Source organism: Neoarius graeffei, chromosome 7 (genome assembly GCF_027579695.1).
Source record: "Neoarius graeffei isolate fNeoGra1 chromosome 7, fNeoGra1.pri, whole genome shotgun sequence".
NCBI classification, from domain to species: domain Eukaryota; kingdom Metazoa; phylum Chordata; class Actinopteri; order Siluriformes; family Ariidae; genus Neoarius; species Neoarius graeffei.
Genome location: NC_083575.1, coordinates 98,420,754 through 98,444,976, shown reverse-complemented (window position 1 = coordinate 98,444,976; position 24,223 = coordinate 98,420,754). Strand labels below are relative to the sequence as shown.

General features: G+C 46.3%; 1 protein-coding gene across 2 annotated transcripts in view; it reads left to right on the top strand.

Moving 5' to 3' along the window:
• The window catches only part of tet2 (tet methylcytosine dioxygenase 2), a 76,452-nt gene that overhangs the window by 36,498 nt on the left and 15,731 nt on the right, over window positions 1-24,223 (top strand). For both annotated transcript variants that reach the window (XM_060926656.1, XM_060926657.1), the window contains 4 exons: window positions 14,990-17,815; window positions 18,021-18,111; window positions 18,195-18,288; window positions 18,395-18,603. In XM_060926656.1, coding sequence (XP_060782639.1) covers window positions 15,034-17,815; window positions 18,021-18,111; window positions 18,195-18,288; window positions 18,395-18,603 — 3,176 coding nt within the window. In that variant the 5' untranslated portion in view covers window positions 14,990-15,033. The remainder of the gene's footprint in view (window positions 1-14,989; window positions 17,816-18,020; window positions 18,112-18,194; window positions 18,289-18,394; window positions 18,604-24,223) is intronic.

Sequence of the window (24,223 nt, the reverse complement as noted above, 5' to 3'; positions counted from 1 at the left end):
AGTGCTGCTCCACGCCTAAAGATTTAACATGATCCAGCCGGCTTTAAAAAATGAATAACTCGGCTAACGGTCCTCACAACGAGGCCAAATTTGACAGGCACCTCCCTCTAAGCCTCCCCCTTGGAAAGAGCATGGTCTCGGGTCGGTAGGACTGCACCTCAGCCAGGGATTTGCGAACGAAGCCCCCACAAGAGCGCTGCTCAGCGCTTAAAGATTTAACATGATCCAGCCAGCTTTAAAAATTAATAACTCGGCCAACAGAGCTCACAGCAAAGCCAAATTTGACAGACACCTCCTTCTAAACATCCCCCTTGGAAAGCGCACAGTCTCAGGTTGGTAGGACCGCACCTTGCCCCAAGATTCGCAAATGAAGCCCCCATGAGAGCGCTGCTCAGCACCTAAAGATTTAACATGATCCATACTATGGCACTCATTTGCTTTACAAAAATGTGTTTTGCTTCGGTCAAATTCCACTGAGAATTTCTCCTTTTTTGGAACAAACAAATACCTGAAATATAAAATAACCAATAGTACGTATGAAAAAGGCTTTGGATGAAATGGTCATGGGGCGAAATGACCTGTATTCATACTCAATGGTCAGTAGAAGTGTCTTATCTTCAGAAAAGTCTGACTTTTTTAAATAATATGGGGCAAAACCACACACATCTATCTTCGCTCGATCATTCAAATCGTGGTAATACTGAGAAAATTCAGCATTGTTTACAGACACACTTTCAGCAGCTGCCATCCTAGTTGCTTTGTAGATCCACTATCATGGTGGACACTCATGACGTGGCACATTTTGATCACGTGGTTGCAAGTCATCTATATGAGCTGATATCCTAGTAGTAGAGTAGCCAATCAGAGCACGCAATTGCTCATATCCAGTGAATGTGGAGAGAATAAACTGTGATATTCTGATTAATGTACAAAATCAATCTCTCTCTCTCTCTCTCTCTCTCGTACACACACACACACACACACACACACACACACACACACACACAGAAATAGACAGACAGAGAGATATGGAGTGTATTAGATGTAGGTATGAGTATGACTGAGCTTGGCTTATTGCAATTAAAGCACACATGCAGCACAGCGTAATGTTTACAGAGCGCTGATGATGTCATTAAGAACAGCAGCAGTGATGGTGAGAGTTACCGCCAGTGAGGGTCACATGACCGTGATGTCATTGTTTGATGTTAGTCAGTATGATTGTGTAACACAAGGATAATCAGTGCAGGGCGAGGTTAATCGATGTTGGAGTGTTCACACGGTCTGTATCTAAGTGTGTGTATTACCCATAATGCACTGCTTCTGGGTTTAGGGTTTGTTTTGGAGAAAATTCAGTACTTTAGCAACACATGTGTGAGAGATTGCGTATCTGCTGTTCTGTTGTTTGTGTAGCAACAACACTGTGACAAGCACAAACTATTCTTCCTGCAGGAAATAATGTTCTCGTAACTGTAAAACCTTACAGAGTGCCGAATGCATGAGCAGGTTCTCCATTTCACTTCTTTCCACAAACCCTGAGCTTCGAACAGCTGGAACCAATTTCACACATCTCAGTCTGGTATGTGTTAGTGTCTCTACAGCTGCTTTGTACCCCTGATGAAGTGCGCACTCTGAAGTGGATCCCTTCAAATGCACTCATCACACAGACACAGAGCTTTTGATCATGAGTGCTGAAGCAGGCATTTCTGCCCTTTGGGGAGCCTGAGGCATCAGGCACTTTATTTAGACTTACTATACATTCCCCTCCTAAAGTACTGGAACAGCAAGGGAATTATTTTGTTTTTGCGAAACACATTTGGGTTTGAGATCAAAAGAGGAACATGAGACAATAGATCAGAATTTCAGCTTTCATTTCCTGATATTTATATCTAAATGGGTTAAAGCTTAGAACATGGAACCTTCGGTGGCAGAAGCCCCAATTTTTAGGTGAACAAAACTATTGGAACAGATCATGTTCAAGTAAATAACAATTATAAATTGAAATTATTATTATTATTATTATTATTATTATTAATAATAATAATAATAATAATAATAATAATTAGCAGTAGCATATCCCTTTCTTGCAGTAACTGCATCAATCCGATGACCCACTGACCACCAAACTGTTACATTCTTCTTCTGTGATGCTTTTCCAGTTCTGTAGCGCAGCTCCTTTCAGTAGTGGTTTGTTGCTGTTTTTTTTTTTTTCAGTCTTCTCTTCAGGAGGTGAAACGCTGCTCAGTTGGGTTCAGGTCTGCTGATGGACTCGTCCAGTCTAAAACCTTCCACTGTTCCCCCTGATGAAGTCCTCTGTTGTGATGCAGTGTGCTTTGGGTTGATGTCTTTCTGCATGATGAAGTTCCTCCCAATTCGAAGAGATTGGATGCATTTCTGTGTAAAATGTCAGACAGAATGTTTCTGTAAACTTCTGAATGCATTCTGCTGATACCATCATGAGTTCATCATCAGTAAAGATTAGTGAGTCCATTCCAGAAGCAGCCATGAAGCCCAAGCCATGACACTATCACCACCGTGCTTGACTTTCCTTCACTTTGGTAGAGGTTCCTCTTGGTTCCAGAACTTTTGTGTCTCTTCTCTGTATTTCTTTGTGAATTCTGATCTGGTCTTCTGATTCTTACTGCTGATTAGTGGTTTCATCTTGTGGTATGGCCTCTATAAGTTTTCTTCGAGCAGTGATTCCTTCACTGCTGCTCTGCGGAGGTTGGTGGTGATGGCACTGTCTGATGTTTTGGGTTTTTTCTTCACAGCTCTCACAATGTTTCTGTCATTAAATGCTGTTGTTTTCCTCAGTCAGCCTGTTCCATGTCTGACTGTTAGTACATCAGTGGTTTCTTTCTTTTTCAAGACATTCTTGCTTATTGCATTGGCTATCCCAGTGCTTGTGCAATGGCTCTGATGGATTGTCCCTCTTTTCTCAGCTTCAAAATGTCTTGCTTTTCTCCCATAGACAGCTCTCTGGTCTTCATGTTGGTTTATACTTTTTAACAAATAATGCAGTTTTCACAGATGAAACCCAGGACTCAATCCAAGAGCAGATATTCAGAGCGATTAATTGTTTAAACAATCAATCTAACAGGACACAGCTGGGTAACTAGAAACACCTGTCAGTCACATGTTCCAATAATTCTGAGAACTTAAAAATGGGTAGGTTTAAAGAAAAGGTGCTATGTTCTAAATGGTTAAACACATCCAGATGTAAATATCAGGAAATGAAAGCTCAAATTGAGATATTTTCTCTCATAATTATCTTTTGATCTCAGACACAAATGTGTATAGCAAAAACAAAATAGTGTTGCTATACAAGGAGAGGGGAGATCAAACACTCTGGCCTTAATATAATATTTCAGGAAAAATAAAATGGACACGCAGGCTGAAGTCAAAATAGAGAAATAGCAGAACTCCAGGTAACTGAGTTACAACAAACATGGCTTCTATTTGTGGTAGAAACCTAAACAGCTTCATCTTTGAGCAAACACACATCAAGAAAAGAGTATACACACACACACGACAAAGCAATGCTGCTGGAGCATGCTCAGATCAGGGGTGGGACTTTTTTTTTTTTCAGGATGCTGATATTAACTGAGAGTCCCCTCCACAATTATTGCTCCCCCCTGTACAGGCCCTAATACAGAATCTACAGAATATTATTATGAGATACTGTACAATACTGCTTACTCTGTACAGTACTGTGGATGTGCTCCCAAAATGGCATCATAATACTACACCATAATATATCTATAGATATCGTGGCATTAATATTATCAGTGAAGTCCACACACGTTCTTGCACTGTATTTAGCATTGTCTCAGTAGTGCTTAGCATAAAATACTGGTTTAAATTACATCATCCACTAGATTAGCTAATACAGTACTGCTAAAACTATTATATTGTGTAAATAAAAACAGTATTTTCTGTGATGACCTGGCGACTTGTCCAGGGTGAACCCCGCCTCTCGCCCAGAGTCAGCTGGGATAGGCTCCAGCTCGCCTGCGACCCTGTAGAACAGGATAAAGCGGCTACAGATAATGGATGGATGGAAAAACAGCATTTTATATAATAATAATAATAATAATAATAAGTGACAAGAAAGGGTTAGTGATGATGTCATCTGATCAAGTTTAAATGCCAATAAATATATAGCATAAGTTCTGCCCATGTTGCCCCAGTTACTCACCAAAATCAGAATGTGTGTGTCACTGATGCAGCACCCAGCACCCATAGAGTATTAATACTGCCCAGGGCTCGAAATTCGCAGTGGTCCGGTACCCTGAGGCGACTTAATTTGTCATTTGGTGGGTAATTCCTGTCACTAGGCAGCCCGGCTGGCTAGTTGAAAATAAAAAAATATATATGAAGCGAAGATTCAGACTAGGGCTGTGCGATATATCGAATATACTCGATATATCTCTGAAAATTCTGTGTGAGATGCATAAAATTATTATATCGTAACTATTGAGTATTTTATGGTCATCTGCTGACTTGCGTTTGTTTCGTGTTTGTTGCGTTTGTTTAAAACCTTTTCCGGTGGTTTTCTCCCTGTCCCTCAGGCAGTAACATGATAGGCTGCCTAAGGGTAAAAAAAACAATAACGTCACGCACTCGCCAACCAATCCCGGGCGACATCTCAGTGCTGAAAGGAACTTGCAGGAAGATTTCCTAGTCTCGGTTTACAGCGCTGACTCAGTTTGTGCAATTGCTGGTGTTGCATAGGCTACTGTGTAAGCTCTGTCAATTTCAGCGACAAATTAAAAATGGAAGCGGACGAATTGGTTCCTAAAAGAACTAGTAAGGGGTCAGTCATCTGGCATTTTTTTTGGATATTGCGAGGAGGACGTGGAACAGAAAATGCCAGTTTGTAAAGTGTGCAAAAAAAACAGTATCAAAATACTCGGGTCTTGAAATAAATGCACATTAGTCATGAACAATGGTAATGACTCTCTTTTGTGTTATTTTTGACGGAAGTAAAATTCATACATGAACAAATTTTGGCTAGTTGATTTTCTGTTTGGCGAGTTACTTTGGAAGGGAACTAGTCCGGCTGGCTGGTGAAAAAATATATGAATTTCGAGCCCTGCTGCACCCACATCCACTACAGATGTCAAACCGAGTCAATTTATTTGTATTGCACTTTTAACAACATACATTATCACAAAGCATCTTTACAGAAAATTAAAGGCTTTAAAACCCTTTGGTGACTGACCCCTTGAAAATGGTTCCTCCAGGAACTATGACTTTTCAGTTGTCAAGACAACAGAAGAACTAAAATACAAAAACAGAAAGATACGTCACAATGCTCTTGTGCACAAAACAAAATGCTCTTGTATTTTAGTTTTTCCGTTGTCTTGACGACTGAAACGTCATCGTTCCTGGAGGAACCATGTTCAAGGGGTCAGTCACCAAAGGGTTAAACATATGAGCTAATTTTATCCTTAATTTTTTCCTAATGATCAACCTTGAGGTGACGGTGTTGAGGAAAAACTCTCTCAGACGACACGAGGAAGAAACCTTGAGAGGAACCAGACTCTAAAGGGAACCCATCCTCATCTGGGTGATAACAGATAGTGTGATTATAAATAACTCACTTCTATAACTGTGTCCTATAGAGTTACAAAGTACAACTGTGTAACCAGGAAATTCATTATAGTTGAACAGGAAGTCTGTTTTGTTGAAGTTATAAACTATTCACTGATGGAGACTTGAGTGTAAAACTGTTCATGACAACTGTAGTCCTAAAGTTATTATGGTGACTATTGTCCTAAACCATTGCAGCAAAACTGTAAGTGTCCAGGGCATCTTCTAAATGTGTCTTTAAACTGTCCATATGGGGCCGTCTTCCACAGGAGCAATGCGATGAAAGTCAGGCCAGAAGTAGGGCATCAGGATGGATCGGGCAGGTCTGAAGTGAAGGAAAAGTCAGCATCACTGGTGTCTCAGATGAAGAAATATTTCTTCTGTGAAGTTGAGTCTGTTCATTCAACTGTCAGGGGTGTGTGTGTACTACACAGTGCTAATGCCTTTCAGATGTGAGCCACAGCTTGAGTGTGTCACTGCCAACAGAAACACATCACTCCGGCTCACATTTATTACCATCTGCAGTAAAGTTTATGTTCAACCCCCAGTGTGTGTCATGTTTTAACATCATCATGGAAAGGAAAGCTAGTCCCCAAGAGCTTTATAAACTAGCTTAGCATGTGCATTGCTAGCATGGTCTAGCTTCCTGTTTTTGATAAGTGTTAATAATTGTTCATAATTAAACCTGAAAAGCACAAAACAGTGATATGGTACTTTGTGGTTGGGAAGTCATAGCTAGCTGACACTTAGGGATAGGTGTCCTGATTAAAAAATATACTAGCAAATATGTTAACCAAATGTTTAGCAGTCACAGTAAAGTTTTCTAGGTTACGACGGCCAGTGTCTCAAACTAATACAACACTTGTGATTGCGGTATAGTCGTGTATGGTTCGGGACACAGCCACACATTCACCAGCTTTGTTGGACTGTCACAAGCTAGCTAGCTAACACGCCTTTTGAAATAGCATACATTACCTGTGATGTACTGCTTTGACACAATGTATAGTATGGTAGTATTGTCCTGGTGATCCAACATACTGCCAAGCATAAAATACTGATTTTAATTCCTAATTGCAAAATATCAGTTAAGCTGTGAAGCTAAACTAATAAGCTGCCAAAATACAGCACCACACTATGCACTCATAGCCAGCAAGCTAACTCTTCAACTTAGCCACTATAGCATTAGCTTTCTGAAATTGTATATTTAGTCAAGATAGTCAGCACTCTAGATAATGTTAACCCTTTTATTGTCTCTATGTTTGTTAGCAAGGTAGCTAACACTAGGCTAACTACAGATCATGCTAGTTTGCTGTAACTGACATAGAGCTATAGAGATGTGTAAATTATCTTATATAATGTGTAGAACTGGAATAGACGTGTTGATAAATATTGCTGGGAATGCGGGTGATGTAGCAGAACAGACAGAGAGAGGAGCGATGCTGTTATGATGACAGATCGCCGTGCTGAGCCTCAGAGTGCTCTAATTATTTTGCAGATGTCGTGGATGTGACATACATTAATAATTGTGTGTGTCACACGGAAATCAGCGCCATAACTGGGTGATTTATTTATATCGGCTCTCTGTAGTGCACAAGAATAAAGGGGGAAGGCAGCGAACACACACACACACACACACACACACACACACACACACACACACACACATCTCTGCTCCAGATTTAACATTTAATCTGAATAAAATATGATTAAACCCACACTCTGTGAGCTCGTACCATAAAAACTCAGCATCATTCGTCAGTATAGGAATTAAGTCTGATAAGTGTTGAAACGCTTACATGAGATTAATTTATTATTAGAGTATTTGCCAAACAAACCAGATCACATCTCTGTGAATTACTTATGAATAATAAAATCTATTATTGAAAATGTTAGAGTATTCAAATAAAAACTACAAATGAATGAATGAATAAATAAATAAATAAATAATACATTATTTTAGCAATTTGAAGTTTTCTATCTGATAAACATGTAAAAGGATATAATATATTGTCGTATGTAAATATATAAAGTAACAATATATTGAAGTATAAATAATAAATGTATTTGTAGCGAGACCCTGGTGTGGGTGGAGCACAGAAGCACGGCAGGCGGCTGTTTGCGTTGAAGTGGGTTCTTTATTTTATAGCTTTTCAGCATAGGGCTCCAGAAACTCTCACACACGCACGCACACACAGGCTGTTACCAAGCCCTTGGCGCCGGCCTCCCCTTCTCACTCTCCTTTTATTGGGCGCGGTCACTGAAGGAGACACACAAACACACGTTAATTGACAACAGGTGTAGTGACACGACCACTGACCTTCCCTGACTCTGCCCTCCATTCACAGACTGATGCTCGGCCACGCCACGCTGCCACATACCCCCACCGCTCGACTCAGGCTGGGAAGCCGTCCGGCCTGAAGCCGACCACCATCTGCGCCCCCGACCTGTGGACCACCTTGAATTTAAATGGCTGGAGTGCAAGATACCAACGAGTGATCTGCGCGTTGGCATTCTTCATGCGGTGGAGCCACTGGAGGGGCGCATGGTCCAAACAGAGGGTGAAAGGGCATCCCAGCAGGTAGTACTGGAGGGCAAGGACTGCCCACATGATGGCTAGGCACTCTTTTTCGATCGTGTTGTACCTGCCCTCCCGCATCAACAGCTTTCAGCTAATGTACAGCACAGGGCGCTCCTCCCCCTCCACCTTCTGGGACAGAACGGCCCCCAGCCCTCTGTCCAACGCATCTGTCTGTAAAATAAAGGGGAGAGAAAAATCAGGGGAGTGTAACAGTGGCCCCCCACACAGTGCAGCCTTTACCCTAGAGAAAGCCTGTTGGCATTGCTCCATCCACTGGACCGGATCTGGTGCTCCCTTTTTAGTGAGATCCATCAGCGGGCTGGTGACAGCCGAATAATTGGGTATGAACCTTCGAAAGTAGCCAGCCAGCCCCAGGAACTGCCTCACCCCTTTTTGGTCTTGGGCCTTGAGCAGGCCACAATCGCTGCTGTCTTATTAATTTGGGGACATACCTGCCCATGGCCTAAGTGGAAACCCAGATACCATACTTCCACCCGCCCAATTGCACATTTCTTTGGGTTTGCTGTGAGACCCGCCCACCTCAGCAACTTTAGGACGGTCCTAAGGTGTTCAAGGTGCCGTGGCCAGTCATTGCTGTAGATGATAATGTCATCAAGATACGCAGCTGCGTAGGTGGCATGGGGGCAGAGGACCCTGTCCATAAGCCGCTAGAACATAGCGGGCGCCCCAAACAGCCCAAAAGGAAGTGTGACAAATTGGTGTAAGCCAAACGGTGTGGAAAAGGCCGTTTTCTCTCGGGACAGAAGAATCAAGGGGATCTGCCAATATCCCTTCATTAAATCCAGTGTCGAATAAAAACGGGCAGCATCTAATCGATCGAGCAACTCAACAATGTGAGGCATTGGGTAAGCATCAAATTTAGACACCGCGTTGGCTTTCTTATAGTCCACACAGAACCGGACCGACCCATTGGTCTTGGGGACCAGGACCACTGGGCTGCTCCAGTCACTGTGGGACTCCTCGTTTATGCCCATTTCGAGCATGGCTTCAAGTTCATCCCGGACCACCTTTTTTTTGTGTTTGGGCAGGCGGTAAGGGTGGCTGTGTACTACCACCCCCGGGGGCATCTCAATGTAGTGTTCTATGAGGTGGGTGTGGCCGGGCAGGGGCGAAAACATGTCGGAAAATTCTTTCTGCAACTGGGCTACCTCCGTGAGCTGGGTCAGGGAGGGGTGGTCTTCACAGGGGACCGGAGCGGTGGGCAAGGTCAATTTTCCTTTTTGAACCTCCGGCCCCAGCTCCGCCTTCTCCGGAATTACTGACACCAACGCCACGGGGCCCTCCTCATTCCAACATTTTAATAGATTGAGGTGGTAGATCTGTAATGCCCCGCCCCTGTCCATTCGCCTCACCTCATAGTCAACGTCCCTGACTCACTGTGTGACCTCGAAGGGCCCTTGCCACTTGGTGACCAATTTGGAGCTTGACATGGGCAATAATACGAGTACTTTGTCTCCCAGTGTGAACTCCCTAAGGTGCGTGCCCCTGTTGTACAGTCGGACTTGACGTTCTTGCGCCTGCCGCAAATTCTCCTAAGTGCGTGAGTGTGTGGAGCTTGGCGCGCAGGTCGAGAATGTATTGAATTTTGTTCTTACTGGGTGAAGGTCCCTCCTCCCAATTTTCACGTAGCATGTCCAAAATGCCATGCGGCTTACACCCATATAACAATTAAAATGGTGAAAACCCTGTGGAGGCTTGCGGGACCTCTCGTACTGCAAATAACAGGGGCTCGAGCCACTTATCCCAATTATGTGCATCTTTGCTTACAAACTTCCGAATTATATTTTTGAGGGTTTAATTAAACTGTTCTATTAAGCCATCCATTTGTGGGTGATAGACGCTGGTGCGGATAAGCTTAATCCCCAGCAGCCCATACAGATCGCGCAGTGTGTGTGACATGAACGTAGTGCCCTGCAATACTGCATGCTGAGATACTGTGGAGAGGCTCTGCTTCTGGATACCGCGTTGTATAGTCCACCAGAACTAAAATAAAGCGTTATCCCCATGCTGACCGATCTAATGGCCCGACGAGATCCATCCCAATTCTTTCAAAAGGGGTCTCCATTAAAGAGAGAGGGCGCAAAGGCACTTTTGGAGTGGCTGCAGGATTTACTAATTGGCATTCATGGCACATCGCACACCACCGACAGACATCCCCACGAATCCCTGGCCAATAGAACCGGGCCATTATTCGGGCTAGTGTCTTATCCTGCCCCAAGTGTCCGGCCATGGGATTAAAGTAAGCCACCTGGAATACGAGTTCCTGGCGGCTCTTTGGAATTAATAACAGTGTTGTCTTTTCACTAGTTTGAGTGTCCTGCGTCACTCGGTATAGCCTATCCTGCTGGCCTAGGGAATTGAACCAGTGACCTTTTGGTCCCAGCACTGCTGCTCTAACCATTAGGCCATAGCTTCCCCTTGAAATAGAATGTGGACAGACACTAAAGGGTAGTTGTGAACATCCCCGTGCACACACAACACCTTCACCATCCGTGCTCTCCCCAATGCCTCACCTTGCACCAGGCTTTGGTGGATTGAGGTTTGATTACAGCTGGAATCCACCAAAGCCTGATATGTATCCCCTTGGACACTTACCAGTATTCGATACGCTCCGGCCTGATCGAGGGTGGTTTCTGGCACGTCGGGGACCCGGACCACCGTGCCCACCTCCATCGCGGAGCACTGATGTTGGAGATATCCAGGATCCCTGCAGTGCCAGCACACCGGCCCAAGCTCTCCCTCTTCACTGGTGTTACAGACATCACTCACCTGAGGGGGAGGAGACAGACAAGGAAGGGGGAAACAGGAGGACACCACAGGTGCGCTGGGCCGGCTGGGGAGGAGCCGGCCCCCGCCTCCGCCGTGGGGGAATGGGGCGAGGACGGGAAGCAGAGGGAGAGGGAGAGAGAGAAGAAGAGGAGGCACACCTTCCTGCCATCGGAACCGCCACCATGTGGTCCTCTGCCAGCTTGATCGCCTGGTCCAGTGACGCCAGGCGATGACACTGGACCCACTCTGCTGTTCCTTCCAGAAGTTGCGCGATGAACTGTTCCAGTGTCACCAGGTCGATCACTGTCGCGGTCGTCTGCCCTCAGCCACCACCGGCAGGTGTCCCGGAGTTGCTGTCCGAACGCAAACGGACGACCGACCTCCTCCAAGCGCAGCTAGTGGAAGCACTGCCATTGTTGCTCTGGGGAGCAGCCGACACACTGGAGGATGGCTCTCCGACGGTCTGCATACACGAGCCGGCTGTCAGCAGGGAGCTGCAGCACGGCCAGCTGCTCCTCGCCTGTCAGCAGGGGAAGGCAGCACGCCGTGCACTGGTCCACCGGCCAACCCCATGCCTCCGCTGCCTGCTTGAAGAGTGCGAGGAAGGCTTCCGGGTCGTCCTGTGGGCCCATCTTCATTAGGGTGAGGTGGGGAGTGTCTGCTCCGGTGGCGGTTGTGGGCCCCGCTGACGCGAGCAGGTGCCGGAATGCCTGGCGGTCTTCCTGTTGGGCCAGCACCAAGGCTTCGAACCGTTGTTCTTGCTCCTTCCGGAGGGTGACCAGCGCTTGGTGCTGGTTCTGCTGGACTGTGGCAAGGGCATGGATGAGGTCCTTGAACAGCGAGGACTCCATGGGGCTGTTCCCTTCTGCACTCGTCCCGGGTTTCGGCACCACTGTAGTGAGACCTTGGTGTGGGTGGAGCACAGAAGCACGGCAGGCGGCTGTTTGCATTGAAGTGGGTTCTTTATGTTACAGCTTTTCAGCAAAGGGCTCAAGAAACTCTCACTCTCTCACACACGCATGCATGCATGCACACACAGGCTGTTAACAAGCCCTCGGCGCTGACCTCCCCTTCTCACTCTCCTTTTATCAGGCGTGGTCACTGAAGGAGACACACAATGAATGAATGAATGAATGAATGAATGAACCCTTTATTATCACTGTTACCAGTGAAATTGACCATCAACCTGTCCTTACAGAGGGGGAACAGGACAGGAAGACAGGGATAAAAGAAAAAGAAACACAGTAGTAGCATGAGGAAAGATGAGGAAAAAAGAACACCCCCCCCCCACTATGCTCCTATCAGGAGTACAGTGTGGGAGCATTTAAAAACCTCCGCACAAGCACACAATAACACAAGTACACTTTAAAACACGGGACTTGAGGGGGGGGAAGGAGGGGGCAATCAGGGGTGGGGGGAGGGGTAAGGGGGTAGGAGGGGAGGAGGTAGAGGTAACCCAGCGCAAGCAAGCAGCTGTCCGCTCCTGCAGCCATGAGGGCGCTGGTCACTCACCCGCTTGTCACAATGGGGGTGAAAAATGGCGACCGTGGAAAATTGGGGAAGGAATGTGAAGAATGCAAGAGTGTCTCCCAGCAGTGACCTTCTGGGGGAAATGTTGCCCCAGCAACAGCTTTGATCGAGGCCGGTGCTGTTCAGGGAGCCGAATGTCGATAAGATAGAGATTGTTTGGTCTTTCAAACAGACGCAGTCTTTACACGTCCACACCACTCATCCATATCTGTCCATTTCGTCCATTCTGTTCAATTCAATTCGGTCTCCGAAATACTTATTCCTTGCAAAGCCGAAAGCGTCTCCAAGATGACAACCATGTTGTGGTTCAAGTTCTATAGCCACAGTCTGAGTGCCGACAGCTTTGCCCACCGCTTCAATCATATCGAGCAGCTTTGTGGGGCTTTGAACAGCTGTCACCGTTGTCTGATTTCCTCGATATACCAGGGCAATGCCTAATCCAATCAGCAAAAGTCTGGTAATCATGGTTCCGAATAGGTAGATATCTCCAATGTCCTCCACAGACGTTCCGGCAGGACAGGTGGGTTCCCCCGAACCCAGACTTCTCGTTGAGAAAACTGTGTCAATTTCGTTAGGAGACCAGTTTATCAAATCCATGCTTTTTTAGTTTAGAAATTCAATGCGGAGAGAGTCTCTCAAAAAAAAAAGTATAGGCAGACGAGATGAAACAAAGAGCACAAGCAGGAAAAAAGGACAGGAGAGCAGAGAAACGCGACTGCCTTCCATGAGAGCACGGAGGGGGGAAAAAAAAAACACGTTAGTTGACAACAGGTGTAGTGACACGACCACTCACCTTCCCTGACTCTGCCCTCCATTCACAGACTGACACTCGGCCACGCCCCCACTGCCACAGTATTGTTACATATATTATCATGCAATAAACTATATTTATTTAAATAACATTTAATAAGTGAATGATGCGCAAGATTTTTGCATTTTATATATCTTAAATAATTAAACAAAACATGCATATAAACACTTTTTTCTAATTGCTATATATATATATATATATATATATATATATATATATATATATATATATATATATATATATATAAAAATAAATAAAAGATAAATTTTAGAGATTAATGCACTTTAGCATCCTTTGAAACAAAAACTTGAGTTTCAATGCATCTGCTTGTTTAATGATAAATAGGGGTGTGTGTGTGTGTGTGTGGGTGGGTGTGTGTGTTAGTCTTACTGCTACTACACAAAATCACATGATCACAGACACCAACTCGCGAGGCTAACAGTAGCTACATTCACATGCACACTTTTTTTTTGTTACATTCAGAATGAATTAATTCCGATTGACGATTCTGAAATTACCGTTTATATGAAAATGATTGGCTAGATGTGTGTGTTTATACTTATGTCCCAAGTGTACAATCGGAATAGAATCTCTGAAATACAGACAATTCTGCAGTTTTTATTACCATGTTCCACCATGGTTCTCCTGTCCATACAACATCACAATGTCATCGCTGTGTGATGGCATACTGAACATGTGCAGAAGGTTACAGGTGCAGAAGGCAATCTGATCAGGCAGTTACACAGCTAATATTTTCCTCTCAAATGGATTATCAGAGGTCGATGTTATATAGTACATATAAATAAGTATTTTAAACTCTAGTGCAAATATAATTGTCATTATCATCATTATTCCATGTCCCTAGTTTCCTCCCTTCTTTCCCCCATATTATGACAACAATAAACAACAAATAAATGCTCCTGTATTTATTAACAGACAGAGATAGATAGCCAGATGGATAGATAGAAGAAACTGGTCTCATAAACAGCTAACTGGTAATTAGCAGGCAAAATATTAAGTAACAAAACATTCTGGGAGTATCAAAGTGCACCGTCCTAAATCACATGATATATTCTCAGAATTAATAATAATAATAATAATTAATTAATTAATTAATTAATTAATAAAAACATCTGTTTGAACATGACTTCTTGATCAGGTGGTTATTTTGGGTGTTTCCAAAAAAGCCAAATACGCCAAGAATGTGGTCAGAGCCTTTTATTTTTACTTTGCAGACCCTTTAAAGGCTTTTATGAGGTTCTTTGATTTGGCTTGTCTCAGGACAGAGAGAGAGAGAGAGAGAGAGAGAGAGAGAGAAACAACATGAAGGTTGCGCAATAAGCACATGTCTGCAGGCACAGAAGCATGTACATCAAGCAATAAGGGCGTTAGTTTAGTTGAGGGCAGAGTGTTGTGTTATCAGTATACAAATGGGTCAAATTGTTTCTACTGTACTGACAAGTCTAAATCTGTGTTGGTTACACAATCAGCCAACAACAACAAAAAAAAGCAAGACACACCATTCACTGATAAACACACTACAGAAGTGTGATGAAACTGTAGGTTTGTACATTGTTTTGTGTGCTGCACCATGATCCTAGAAATGAAATATTCCCTCTTGCAGTACTCAAGTGCATGGACTGGGTGATAGACAGATGAATGGATTCTGATGTGTTTTATTTTTGCAGGAAGCAGAGACGTTAGCCTTGTGAATGGACTCAGAGCAGGCCAGATGGAAAGAGAACAAGCCAGGCATGAGACGGAAGAAAGTCTGATACATACACAGCTTAGTGTCCACCAGGTACCTGTAAAGCTGCAGAATGGGAACCAGTCGCCTGACACCAGCCCTCAGCAACCTAACGGGGATATCAGTTGGAGCAATTTCAAGCCAATGAAACGACACCGGGATGACTGTTCCAGCCCAGTCACCATGTATGATCAGGGCCTGTATAAGATAAATGGTGAGGTGAAGCATGCACTAAACGAACAGTCATTAGTGGCTCTTCACCAGCCCAAAAAGCTTTGTGTTAATTCAGAGACAACTGGTCCATGGGAAAAGAAAGAGACAGATACAGAAAGATGTTTAGGAGGATGTTTAGACACAATCCCTGAGGTGAGCAAGCCTGTGACAGACACAGGTAACTGTAATTATCCCAATGGGGACATCTTCTCATTAGCAAGGAACAAGCAGATGCCAATGCACAATGGTGCTACAGTAACTCCACCTTCAGTGGAAGATCCTGCTGGTGACCTCTTAAAGAAAACTCAGTCTCAGTATTACCTAAACCACATGTCCACAACACAAGACACCAGCAATCTGCATGAGCAGGCCATCTCTTCACCTTCAGTTACCTCAGGGTTTCCTACTTCAGTTCAGATGTCTGCCGCCAAGCCATTTGCCAAGACACCCTCAGAAGTACATGGCAGCAATGGCTATGACCCAGAGTTTATGGTGAATGGGTACTCTGGAATTTTTGGAGCAGAGCAGCAGCATCAGCCTCCTCCTTACCCTCTTGCTGACCTACCAGCTTTGGAAAATCAACCACAAAGTGATTTGGAGAAAGGGCCAGGAACTGCCTCAACACTGAGCATCAGTGATGGTTCACAGGCTCAAAATGGCAGGAAGTGTTTTGCCAGCAACCCCATGGGTTTAAACATGTTCTCCAAATCAAGGCAGGATTTCAGTCAGGAGTCTTACCCAATGCCAGTACAGGCTGAAGTTGCTGGCACATTTGGTTCACTCAAGAACTCAGCCACTGATCAGGAGCCCAGCACTCCTACAGTCCAACAGCACTTACAATATGGGACTAAACAGTGCCAGGCAGGTGTTTCCTGCTCAGCTGATAGCAGCCCCCCAGGCAGTGGAGTCTCGGCTCCTTCTCCTTTGAAAATTCATGCAGCTCCAAAAAATCAGTGTAATGAGCTGGAACACAAACCGCCTCTCCCAGACCAGAGAGGTAACATGGCTTCTGATACTCACATAGGTTGGATCAATTTGAACTCTACTCCAACTCCACAGCACCATGCCAACCAGGCACACAGATGGAAGGGTTTCCCTCCAAATGAGAACATAGCCACACAGAGCCAGGCTGATCTGCTCAATCATGACACCTCACATAGCTTTCAGATGCAGCCAGGCTTCCCCCAACAGCAGGAAGGTCACATGCAAAATGGCTACAAGCTTCCTACACAACCTCATCCTAATGCTGCCACAGAGTGCCAACCTCGAACACTTAAAACTTCCTCCGATATACACACCCAGCCCCAACAACATGCAAATGAGCATTTTTTTAGCCCAGTGCAACAAGAGCAATTATGCAAAAATGATCAAACCTTAGGGCAGGTACTACCTCCTGACTTTGTGCATCGGCGACCTTCACAGCCACACCAGCAATATGAAGCCCACCAGCAGCAAACCAGCATCATGGATCATGATGCACAGGGTCCAAAATTGGCACCACAGTTACAGAACCCCTCTCAGAGTCAGGTGAATTCCCAACTCCCAAACAGACACACAGTGGAAAGCTATACACAGGCAGAAATGTTATCTCCAGCATACAGGCAACCTAAACCGACAAGTAAAGTGCAGAATGGATCCAATCCATCTGTGCAACAAACCTTCCCTTTTCCTGATCAACCTCGGCCCAACTCGCAGCCTTCACCTAATGACACGGCATCCATGTTTGGCTGCAGCGATGCAGCAGAAATGCAAAACCAGCCACAGAGACAGTCCACCCCATCTCTAAGTGCACAACATTGCCAACAGCTTGTTGAACACATACTGCCTGAAAATGTGGACTTTCAGCACTCACAACATGCTCAACTGCAACTTCAGCTATCAGATGGTACCCATGGTAGACAGATGCCAGCCCAGATATTTCCCAAAGCTGAATCACGGAACTCCTGTTTCCAATTCCAAAGAGGATCCCTTCCAAGCCCAGGTTCACAACGGGACTTCCAGAGGCATGCAGCCCTGCGAATGCATCTCCTACAAAAGCAGGAAAAGCCAAGCTGTCCCCAGAGCCCCGACAAGATCAGACCTGACCTGCAACTTGTTAAACGTGAGAATGACCCAAGATTTGAGGTTCCAATCCGAATGCCACCCCCTCAAATGCAGCATCAGGATCGTGACCTGACTGGAAGCATGATAGCGACAGTAAAACAGGAACAGACATCTTCAAACTGGTCGCAGAGTCAGCATAAGAGTATCCTGGCCACCATGGAGCAGCAATTACAACAGTACCAGCCTTTCCCTGTGTTTGAGAGAAGGTCTCTAGCCATTAAGTCCCCCAATAAGGTGAAGGTGGAGATGGCTGGAGGCGTGGCAGTGATCTCTACAAATTTTGAGGGAAGTAGTGAGGACCAGTATAAACCTCCTGCTTCTACTCCCAAAAAGGAGCCAGGGCTGCAGTGTTTTCTGGATTCACCCATGAAATTGCTGGATACTCCCATCAAAAACCTGCTGGATACACCCATTAAAACTCAGTATGAGATTCCCCCATGTCATTGTGTTGGTAAGGCTTACTTTCTTTTTAGTTGGTTTAAAACAGCACACAAATATACAGATTTCTACATTCTACATTTACCTAATTTTATATACATTATACATATACATCATTCCAACTAGTAGTTAAAAACAGGAATCTAATTTGACTGAGAATTAACAACAATCATCTATCAGTAGTTATTCTATTACATCTTTTGTTCTCTTCTCCTTAGATCAAATTAGTGAAAAGGATGAAGGCCCATATTACACTCATCTGGGAGCATCTCCAAATATCAAGGGCATCCGAGAAATAATGGAAAAGAGGTGAGACATCCTCTTTAAATTCCTTACCAACATTCTAGCTACATGTGTTTTTGAAAATGTATAAAAACTTATATATTTTTAAGGACTGGCCTGACTGGCAGTGCTATTAGGATTGAGAAAGTGGTGTATACAGGCAAGGAGGGTAAGAGCACACAGGGTTGCCCCATTGCTAAATGGGTAAGTTGTTTATTGGCTTCTTGTTTGCAAGCTGTATTACCATTACAACATTCCCATAGAATTAGAACACTTCATTAAGCTATTTTTATATATATGTGGCATGTAGGTTATCCGTCGGGCCAATGTGGACGAGAAGGTCCTGGTGCTGGTACGAGAGCGGGCTGGTCACACTTGCGAAACATCGTGCATTGTGGTAGTAATCGTGATATGGGAAGGAATACCAGCGAGCCTGGCAGACCATCTGTACCAGGAACTTAGTGATACACTGACGAAACATGGTGCTTTGACTAATCGCAGATGTGCACTCAATGAAGAGTAAGGACAACTTAATACTTTTACCTTAAAACATTTGAAAAATGGTCACTGTGATCCCTCTCCTGGAGATCTAATTTAATGAACCTCATCAACTCAATCAACAACTTTTGAAGACAGCATTTGAATCAGGTGAATCTGGAAGCTCTGAAGGAAGGTAGCTCTCCAGGAAGAGCACTGGTGCTTACTGCATTAGAATAATGTAAAAGTAATCTACAAGTAGTGTCTTATAGGAAATGGGTTTTTCTTTTTTTTCCCCACCTGAGTGCTCTTATCTAATGATCAATTCCAAGTACAGTGGCATGCAAAAGTTTGGGCACCCTTGCTGAAAATGTCTGTTACTGTGAATAGTTAAGTGAGCAGAAGATGAACTGATCACCAAAAGGCATAAAGGTAAAGACGAGGCATTTCTTTAATATTTTCCGCAAAATTACTGTAGTAATCCCTGATGTGGGTGGGGCACAGAAGCACGGCAGGCGAGAGTTAATGTTCACACAGACACTTTATTTTGCTGTTTTCATTAGCTTTTCAGCTTTTCTCACTCACACAGTCACACACGCAACACACACATGTTCTGGTCAGGGGAGAGATTCTTCTCTGCTCTCCCCCTCCTTTTATACTCCATCCCTGCAACAAACAAACACACACATTAATTGACACCAGGTGTAATGACTTGGCCACTTACTTTCCCCGACCCCGCCCTCCATTCACAGACTGCTGCTTGGCCACGCCCCCGCTGCCACATACCCCCGCCGTCCAGCCTGAAGCTGACTCCCCCCGGCGGGACAGGAAGTCCGCCATCACCATCTGTGCCCCCGGCCTGTGGATCACCTCGAACTTAAATGGCTGGAGAGCGAGATACCAACGGGTGATCCACGCATTGGCATCCTTCATGCGGTGGAGCCACTGGAGGGGCGCATGGTCCGAACAGAGAGTGAAAGGGCACCCCAGCAGGTAGTATCGGAGGGCGAGGACCACCCACTTGATAGCGAGACACTCCTTTTCAATTGTGCTGTACTTGCTTTCACGCATCGACAGCTTTCAGCTGATGTACAGCACAGGGCACTCCTCACCCTCCACCTCCTGGGACAAAACGGTCCCCAGCCCGATGCATCAGTCTGCAAAATAAAGGGGAGAGAGAAGTCAGGGGAGTGTAAAAGTGGCCCCCCACACAGTGCCGCTTTTACCTCAGAGAAGGCCTGTTGGCACTGCTCCGTCCACTGGACCGGATCTGGAGCCCCCTTTTTAGTGAGGTCGGTTAGCGGGCTGGTGACGTCCAAATAGTTAGGTAGAAACCTACAATAATAGCCAGCCAGCCCCAAGAACCGCCTCACCTCCTTTTTGGTCTTGGGCCTCAGGCAGGCCGCAATCGCTGCAGTCTTGTTAATTTGGGGATGCACCTGCCTATGACCCAAGTGGAATCCCAGATACTGTACTTCCACCAGCCCAATCGCACACTTTTTCAGGTTAGCTGTGAGGCCCGCTCGCCTCAGCGACTTTAGAACAGCCCTCAGGTGTTCCAAGTGCCGCGGCCAATCATGACTGTAGATTATTATGTCATCTAGATAGGCGGCCGCGTAGGCAGCATGAGGGCGGAGGACCCTGTCCATAAGCCGCTGGAATGTAGCGGGCACCCCAAACAACCCAAAAGGGAGCATGACAAATTGGTGTATACCAAATGATGTGGAAAAGGCCGTTTTCTCTCAGGATAGAGGAGTCGAGGGGATCTGCCAATATCCCTTGGTTAGATCCAGTGTCGAATAAAAGCGAGCAGTGCCTAACCGATCAAGCAACTCATCAATGCGAGGCATTGGGTACGCATCAAATTTAGACACAGCATTGACCTTTCTATAGTCCACACAGAACCGGACCGACCCATCAGTCTTGGGAACCAGGACCACTGGGCTGCTCCAGGTCACTGTGGGACTCCTCGATTATGCCCATTTCAAGCATGGCCTTGAGTTCGTCCCGAACCACCTTTTTCTTGTGTTTGGGCAAGCAGTAAAGGCGGCTACGCACTACCACCCCTGGGGACGTTTCGATGTGGTGTTCTATGAGGTGGGTACGACCCGAAAGGGGCGAGAACACATCGGAAAATTCCTTCTGCAACTTGGCTACCTCCGTGAGTTGGGTCGGCGAGAGGTTGTCTCCACAAGGGACTGGAGTGGTCCGAGATGTTATCTTTTTTACCTCCGGCCCCAGCTCCGCCTTCTCTGGGACTACCGACGCCAACACCACGGGGACCCCCTCATTCCAGCGTTTTAAAAGGTTGAGGTGGTAGACTTGCAGTGCCCCACCCCTATCCGTTCACTTCACCTCATAGTCAACGTCCCCAACTTGCCATGTGACCTCAAAGGGCCCTTGCCACTTGGCGACTAATTTAGAACTCGACGTGGCCAATAATACAAGTACTTTGTCTCCCGGCATGAACTCTCTAAGGCGCGTGCCCCTGTCATACAGCCGGCTTTGATGTTCTTGTGCCTGCCATAAATTCTCCTGGGTTAGGTGCGTGAGGGTGTGGAGTTTTGCGCGCAGGTCAAGAACGTACTGGATTTCATTTTTACTTGGTGAAGGTCCCTCCTCCCAATTTTCCCGCAGCACATCCAGAATGCCACACAGCTTATGCCCATATAATAATTCAAAGGGAGAAAACCCTGTGGAGGCTTGTGGGACCTCTCGTACTGCGAATAACAGGGGCTCGAGATACTTATCCCAATTATGCGCATCTTCACTTACGAATTTCCGGATTATGTTTTTGAGTGTCTGGTTAAATCGTTCTACTAATCCATCCGTTTGTGGGTGATAGACACTGGTGCGGATAGACTTAATCCCCAGTAACCCATACAGCTCGCGCAATGTGCATGACATAAATGAGGTGCCTTGGTCTGTCAGGATTTCTTTCGGAATCCCGACCTGGGAGATAAAGCGGAAGAGTGCCTCTGCAATACTGCGTGCTGAGATATTGCGGAGAGGCACTGCTTCTGGATATCGCGTTGCATAGTCCACTAGAACTAAAATAAAGCGATATCCCCGTGCTGACCAATCTAATGGCCCGACGAGATCCATCCCAATTCGCTCAAACGGGGTCTCGATTAGAGGGAGAGGGCGCAACATCGCTTTTTGGAGTGGCCGCAGGATTGACTAATTGGCATTCACGGCACGCCGCACACCACCGACGGACATCCCCGCGAATCCCTGGCCAATAAAACCGAGCCATTATTTGGGCTAGTGTTTTGTCTTGTCCCAAGTGTCCAGCCATGGGATTAAAGTGAGCTGCATAGAATGCAAGTTCCCTACGGCTCTTTGGGATTAACAACTGGGTTACTTGTTCCTTAGTTTGAGTGTCCTGCGTCACTCGGTACAATCTCTCTCTAATAATGGCAAAATAGGGGAAGGTCGGTGCCGCGCTCGGCTGAAGAGTTTGACCATCGATTACTCTCACTTGGTCAAACGCATGCCGCAGAGTCTCGTCCCGCGACTGCTCTAACGGGAAATCCCCAAGGGACTCCCCGAGAGAGGGAGGAGGAGCGGGCTGCTCCTCACTCTGACGCGGTATCAACGTGGACGGCTCTGCAACAGCTTCTCCAGCCAATGCCACACCAGGATCGTCCCGTGACCTACTAGGGCAGGACCCACTATGTGTTAAATACTCCATTAATTATTTAAATCCCGGCCAATCAGTACCCAAAATGAACGAGTGGGTAAGACGAGGACTAACCACCACCTTTATTCTATGCGTTTGGTAATGCGGTAATGGTGAACATCCCCGTGCGCACACAACACCTTCACTGCTTGTGCTCCCCCCAATGCCTCACTTTGCACCAGGTGTTGGTGAATTGAGGTCTGATTACAACCGGAATCCACCAAAGCATGATATGTATCCCCTTGAATACTCACCGGTATGCGATACGTTCCGGCCCAATCGGGGGTGGTTTCTGGCACGTCGGAGATGACAGCACCCACCTCCCTTGTGGAGCTCTGACTCTGGAGAGGCTCCAATTCCCCGCCGCGCCAGCACACCAGCCCAGGCTTTCCCTCTGCACTGGTGTTATGGGCGTCACTCACCTGAGCGGGAGACTACACAGACACAGAAGAGGGAGATGGGAGGACAGCCGCTGCCTTCGTGGCAGGGGAACAGGGTGGAGAGGGGGACAAGAGACAGGAGGGAGAGAGAGAGGGAAGAGAAGCGAGGGGAGATGCCTCATCTGTTTGCCATCAGAGCCGCCTCCAGATGGTCCTCCGCCAGCTCGATGGCTCATTCCAGCGATGCCGGGCGGTGACACTGGACCCATTCCGCCATTCCTTCTGGAAGTTGAGAGATAAACTGCTTCAGTGCCACCAGATCGATGATCTCCTCGGTGTCACGGTCTTCCGCCCTCAGCCACTGCCGGCAGGCATCCCGGAGTTGCTGGCCAAATGCAAACAGCCGGCCGACCTCCTCCAGTGTCAGCATCCGGAAGTGCTGACGATGTTGCTCTAGGGAGTGGCCGAGCCGCTGCAGGATGGCTTTCTTTAGGCCCGCATAGGCCAGCCAGCTGTCAGCAGGGAGCTGCTGTGCTGCGAGCTGCGCCTCGCCAGTCAGGAGCGGGAGGAGGTGCGCCGCGCACTGCTCCAGCGGCCACCCCCATGCCTCGGCTGCTTGCTCAAAGAGAGCGAGAAACACTTCCAGATCGTCCTGTGGTCCCATCTTCGTGAGGGTGGTGGCAGCAGTGGCTGATGGCCTGGTTGGCGTGAGCAGGTGCTGGAACGCCTGGCAATCTTCCTGCTGGGCCAGCATCAAGGCTTCGAAGCGCTGTTGCTGCTCCTTCTGGAGGGTGATCAGCGCTTGGTGCTGGTTCTGCTGGGTGGTAGCGAGGGCAAGGATGAGCTCTTCAAACGGGGAGGACTCCATGGGGTGGTTTTCTTCCGTGTCCCGGGTTTCAGCACCACTGTAGTAATCCCTGATGTGGGTGGGGCACAGAAGCACAGCAGGCGAGAGTTAGTATTCACACAGACAGACACTTTATTTTGCTGTTTTTATTAGCTTTTCAGCTTTTCTCACTCACACAGTCACACACGCAACACACACGTGTTCTGGTCAGGGGAGAGATTATTCTCTGCTCTCCCCCTCCTTTTATACTCCATCCCTGCAACAAACAAACAAACAAACAAACAAACATTAATTGACACCAGGTGTAATGACTTAGTCACTTATCTTCCCCGACCCCGCCCTCCATTCACAGACTGCTGCTTGGCCACGCCCCCACTGCCACAATTACATTTTTATTTCCATCATTTACAGGCGTAAAATACCAAAAAATGAAAAGGACCTGAAGCAAAAGTTTGGGCTTCTGACATGGTCAGTACTTAGTAACACCCCCTTTGGCAAGTATCACAGCTTGTAAACACTTTGTAGTCAGCTAATAATCTTTCAGTTCTTACCTGGGGGATTTTTACACATTCATCCTTGCAAAAGTCTTCCAGTTCTACAAGTTTCTTGGGCTATCTTGCATGCACTGCTCTTTTGAGATCTATCCACAGATTTTCAATGATGTTTAGGTCAGGGGACTGTGAGGGCCATGGCAAAACCTTCAGCTTGTGCCTCTTAAGGTATTCCTTTGTAGATTTTGAGGTGTGGTTTGGA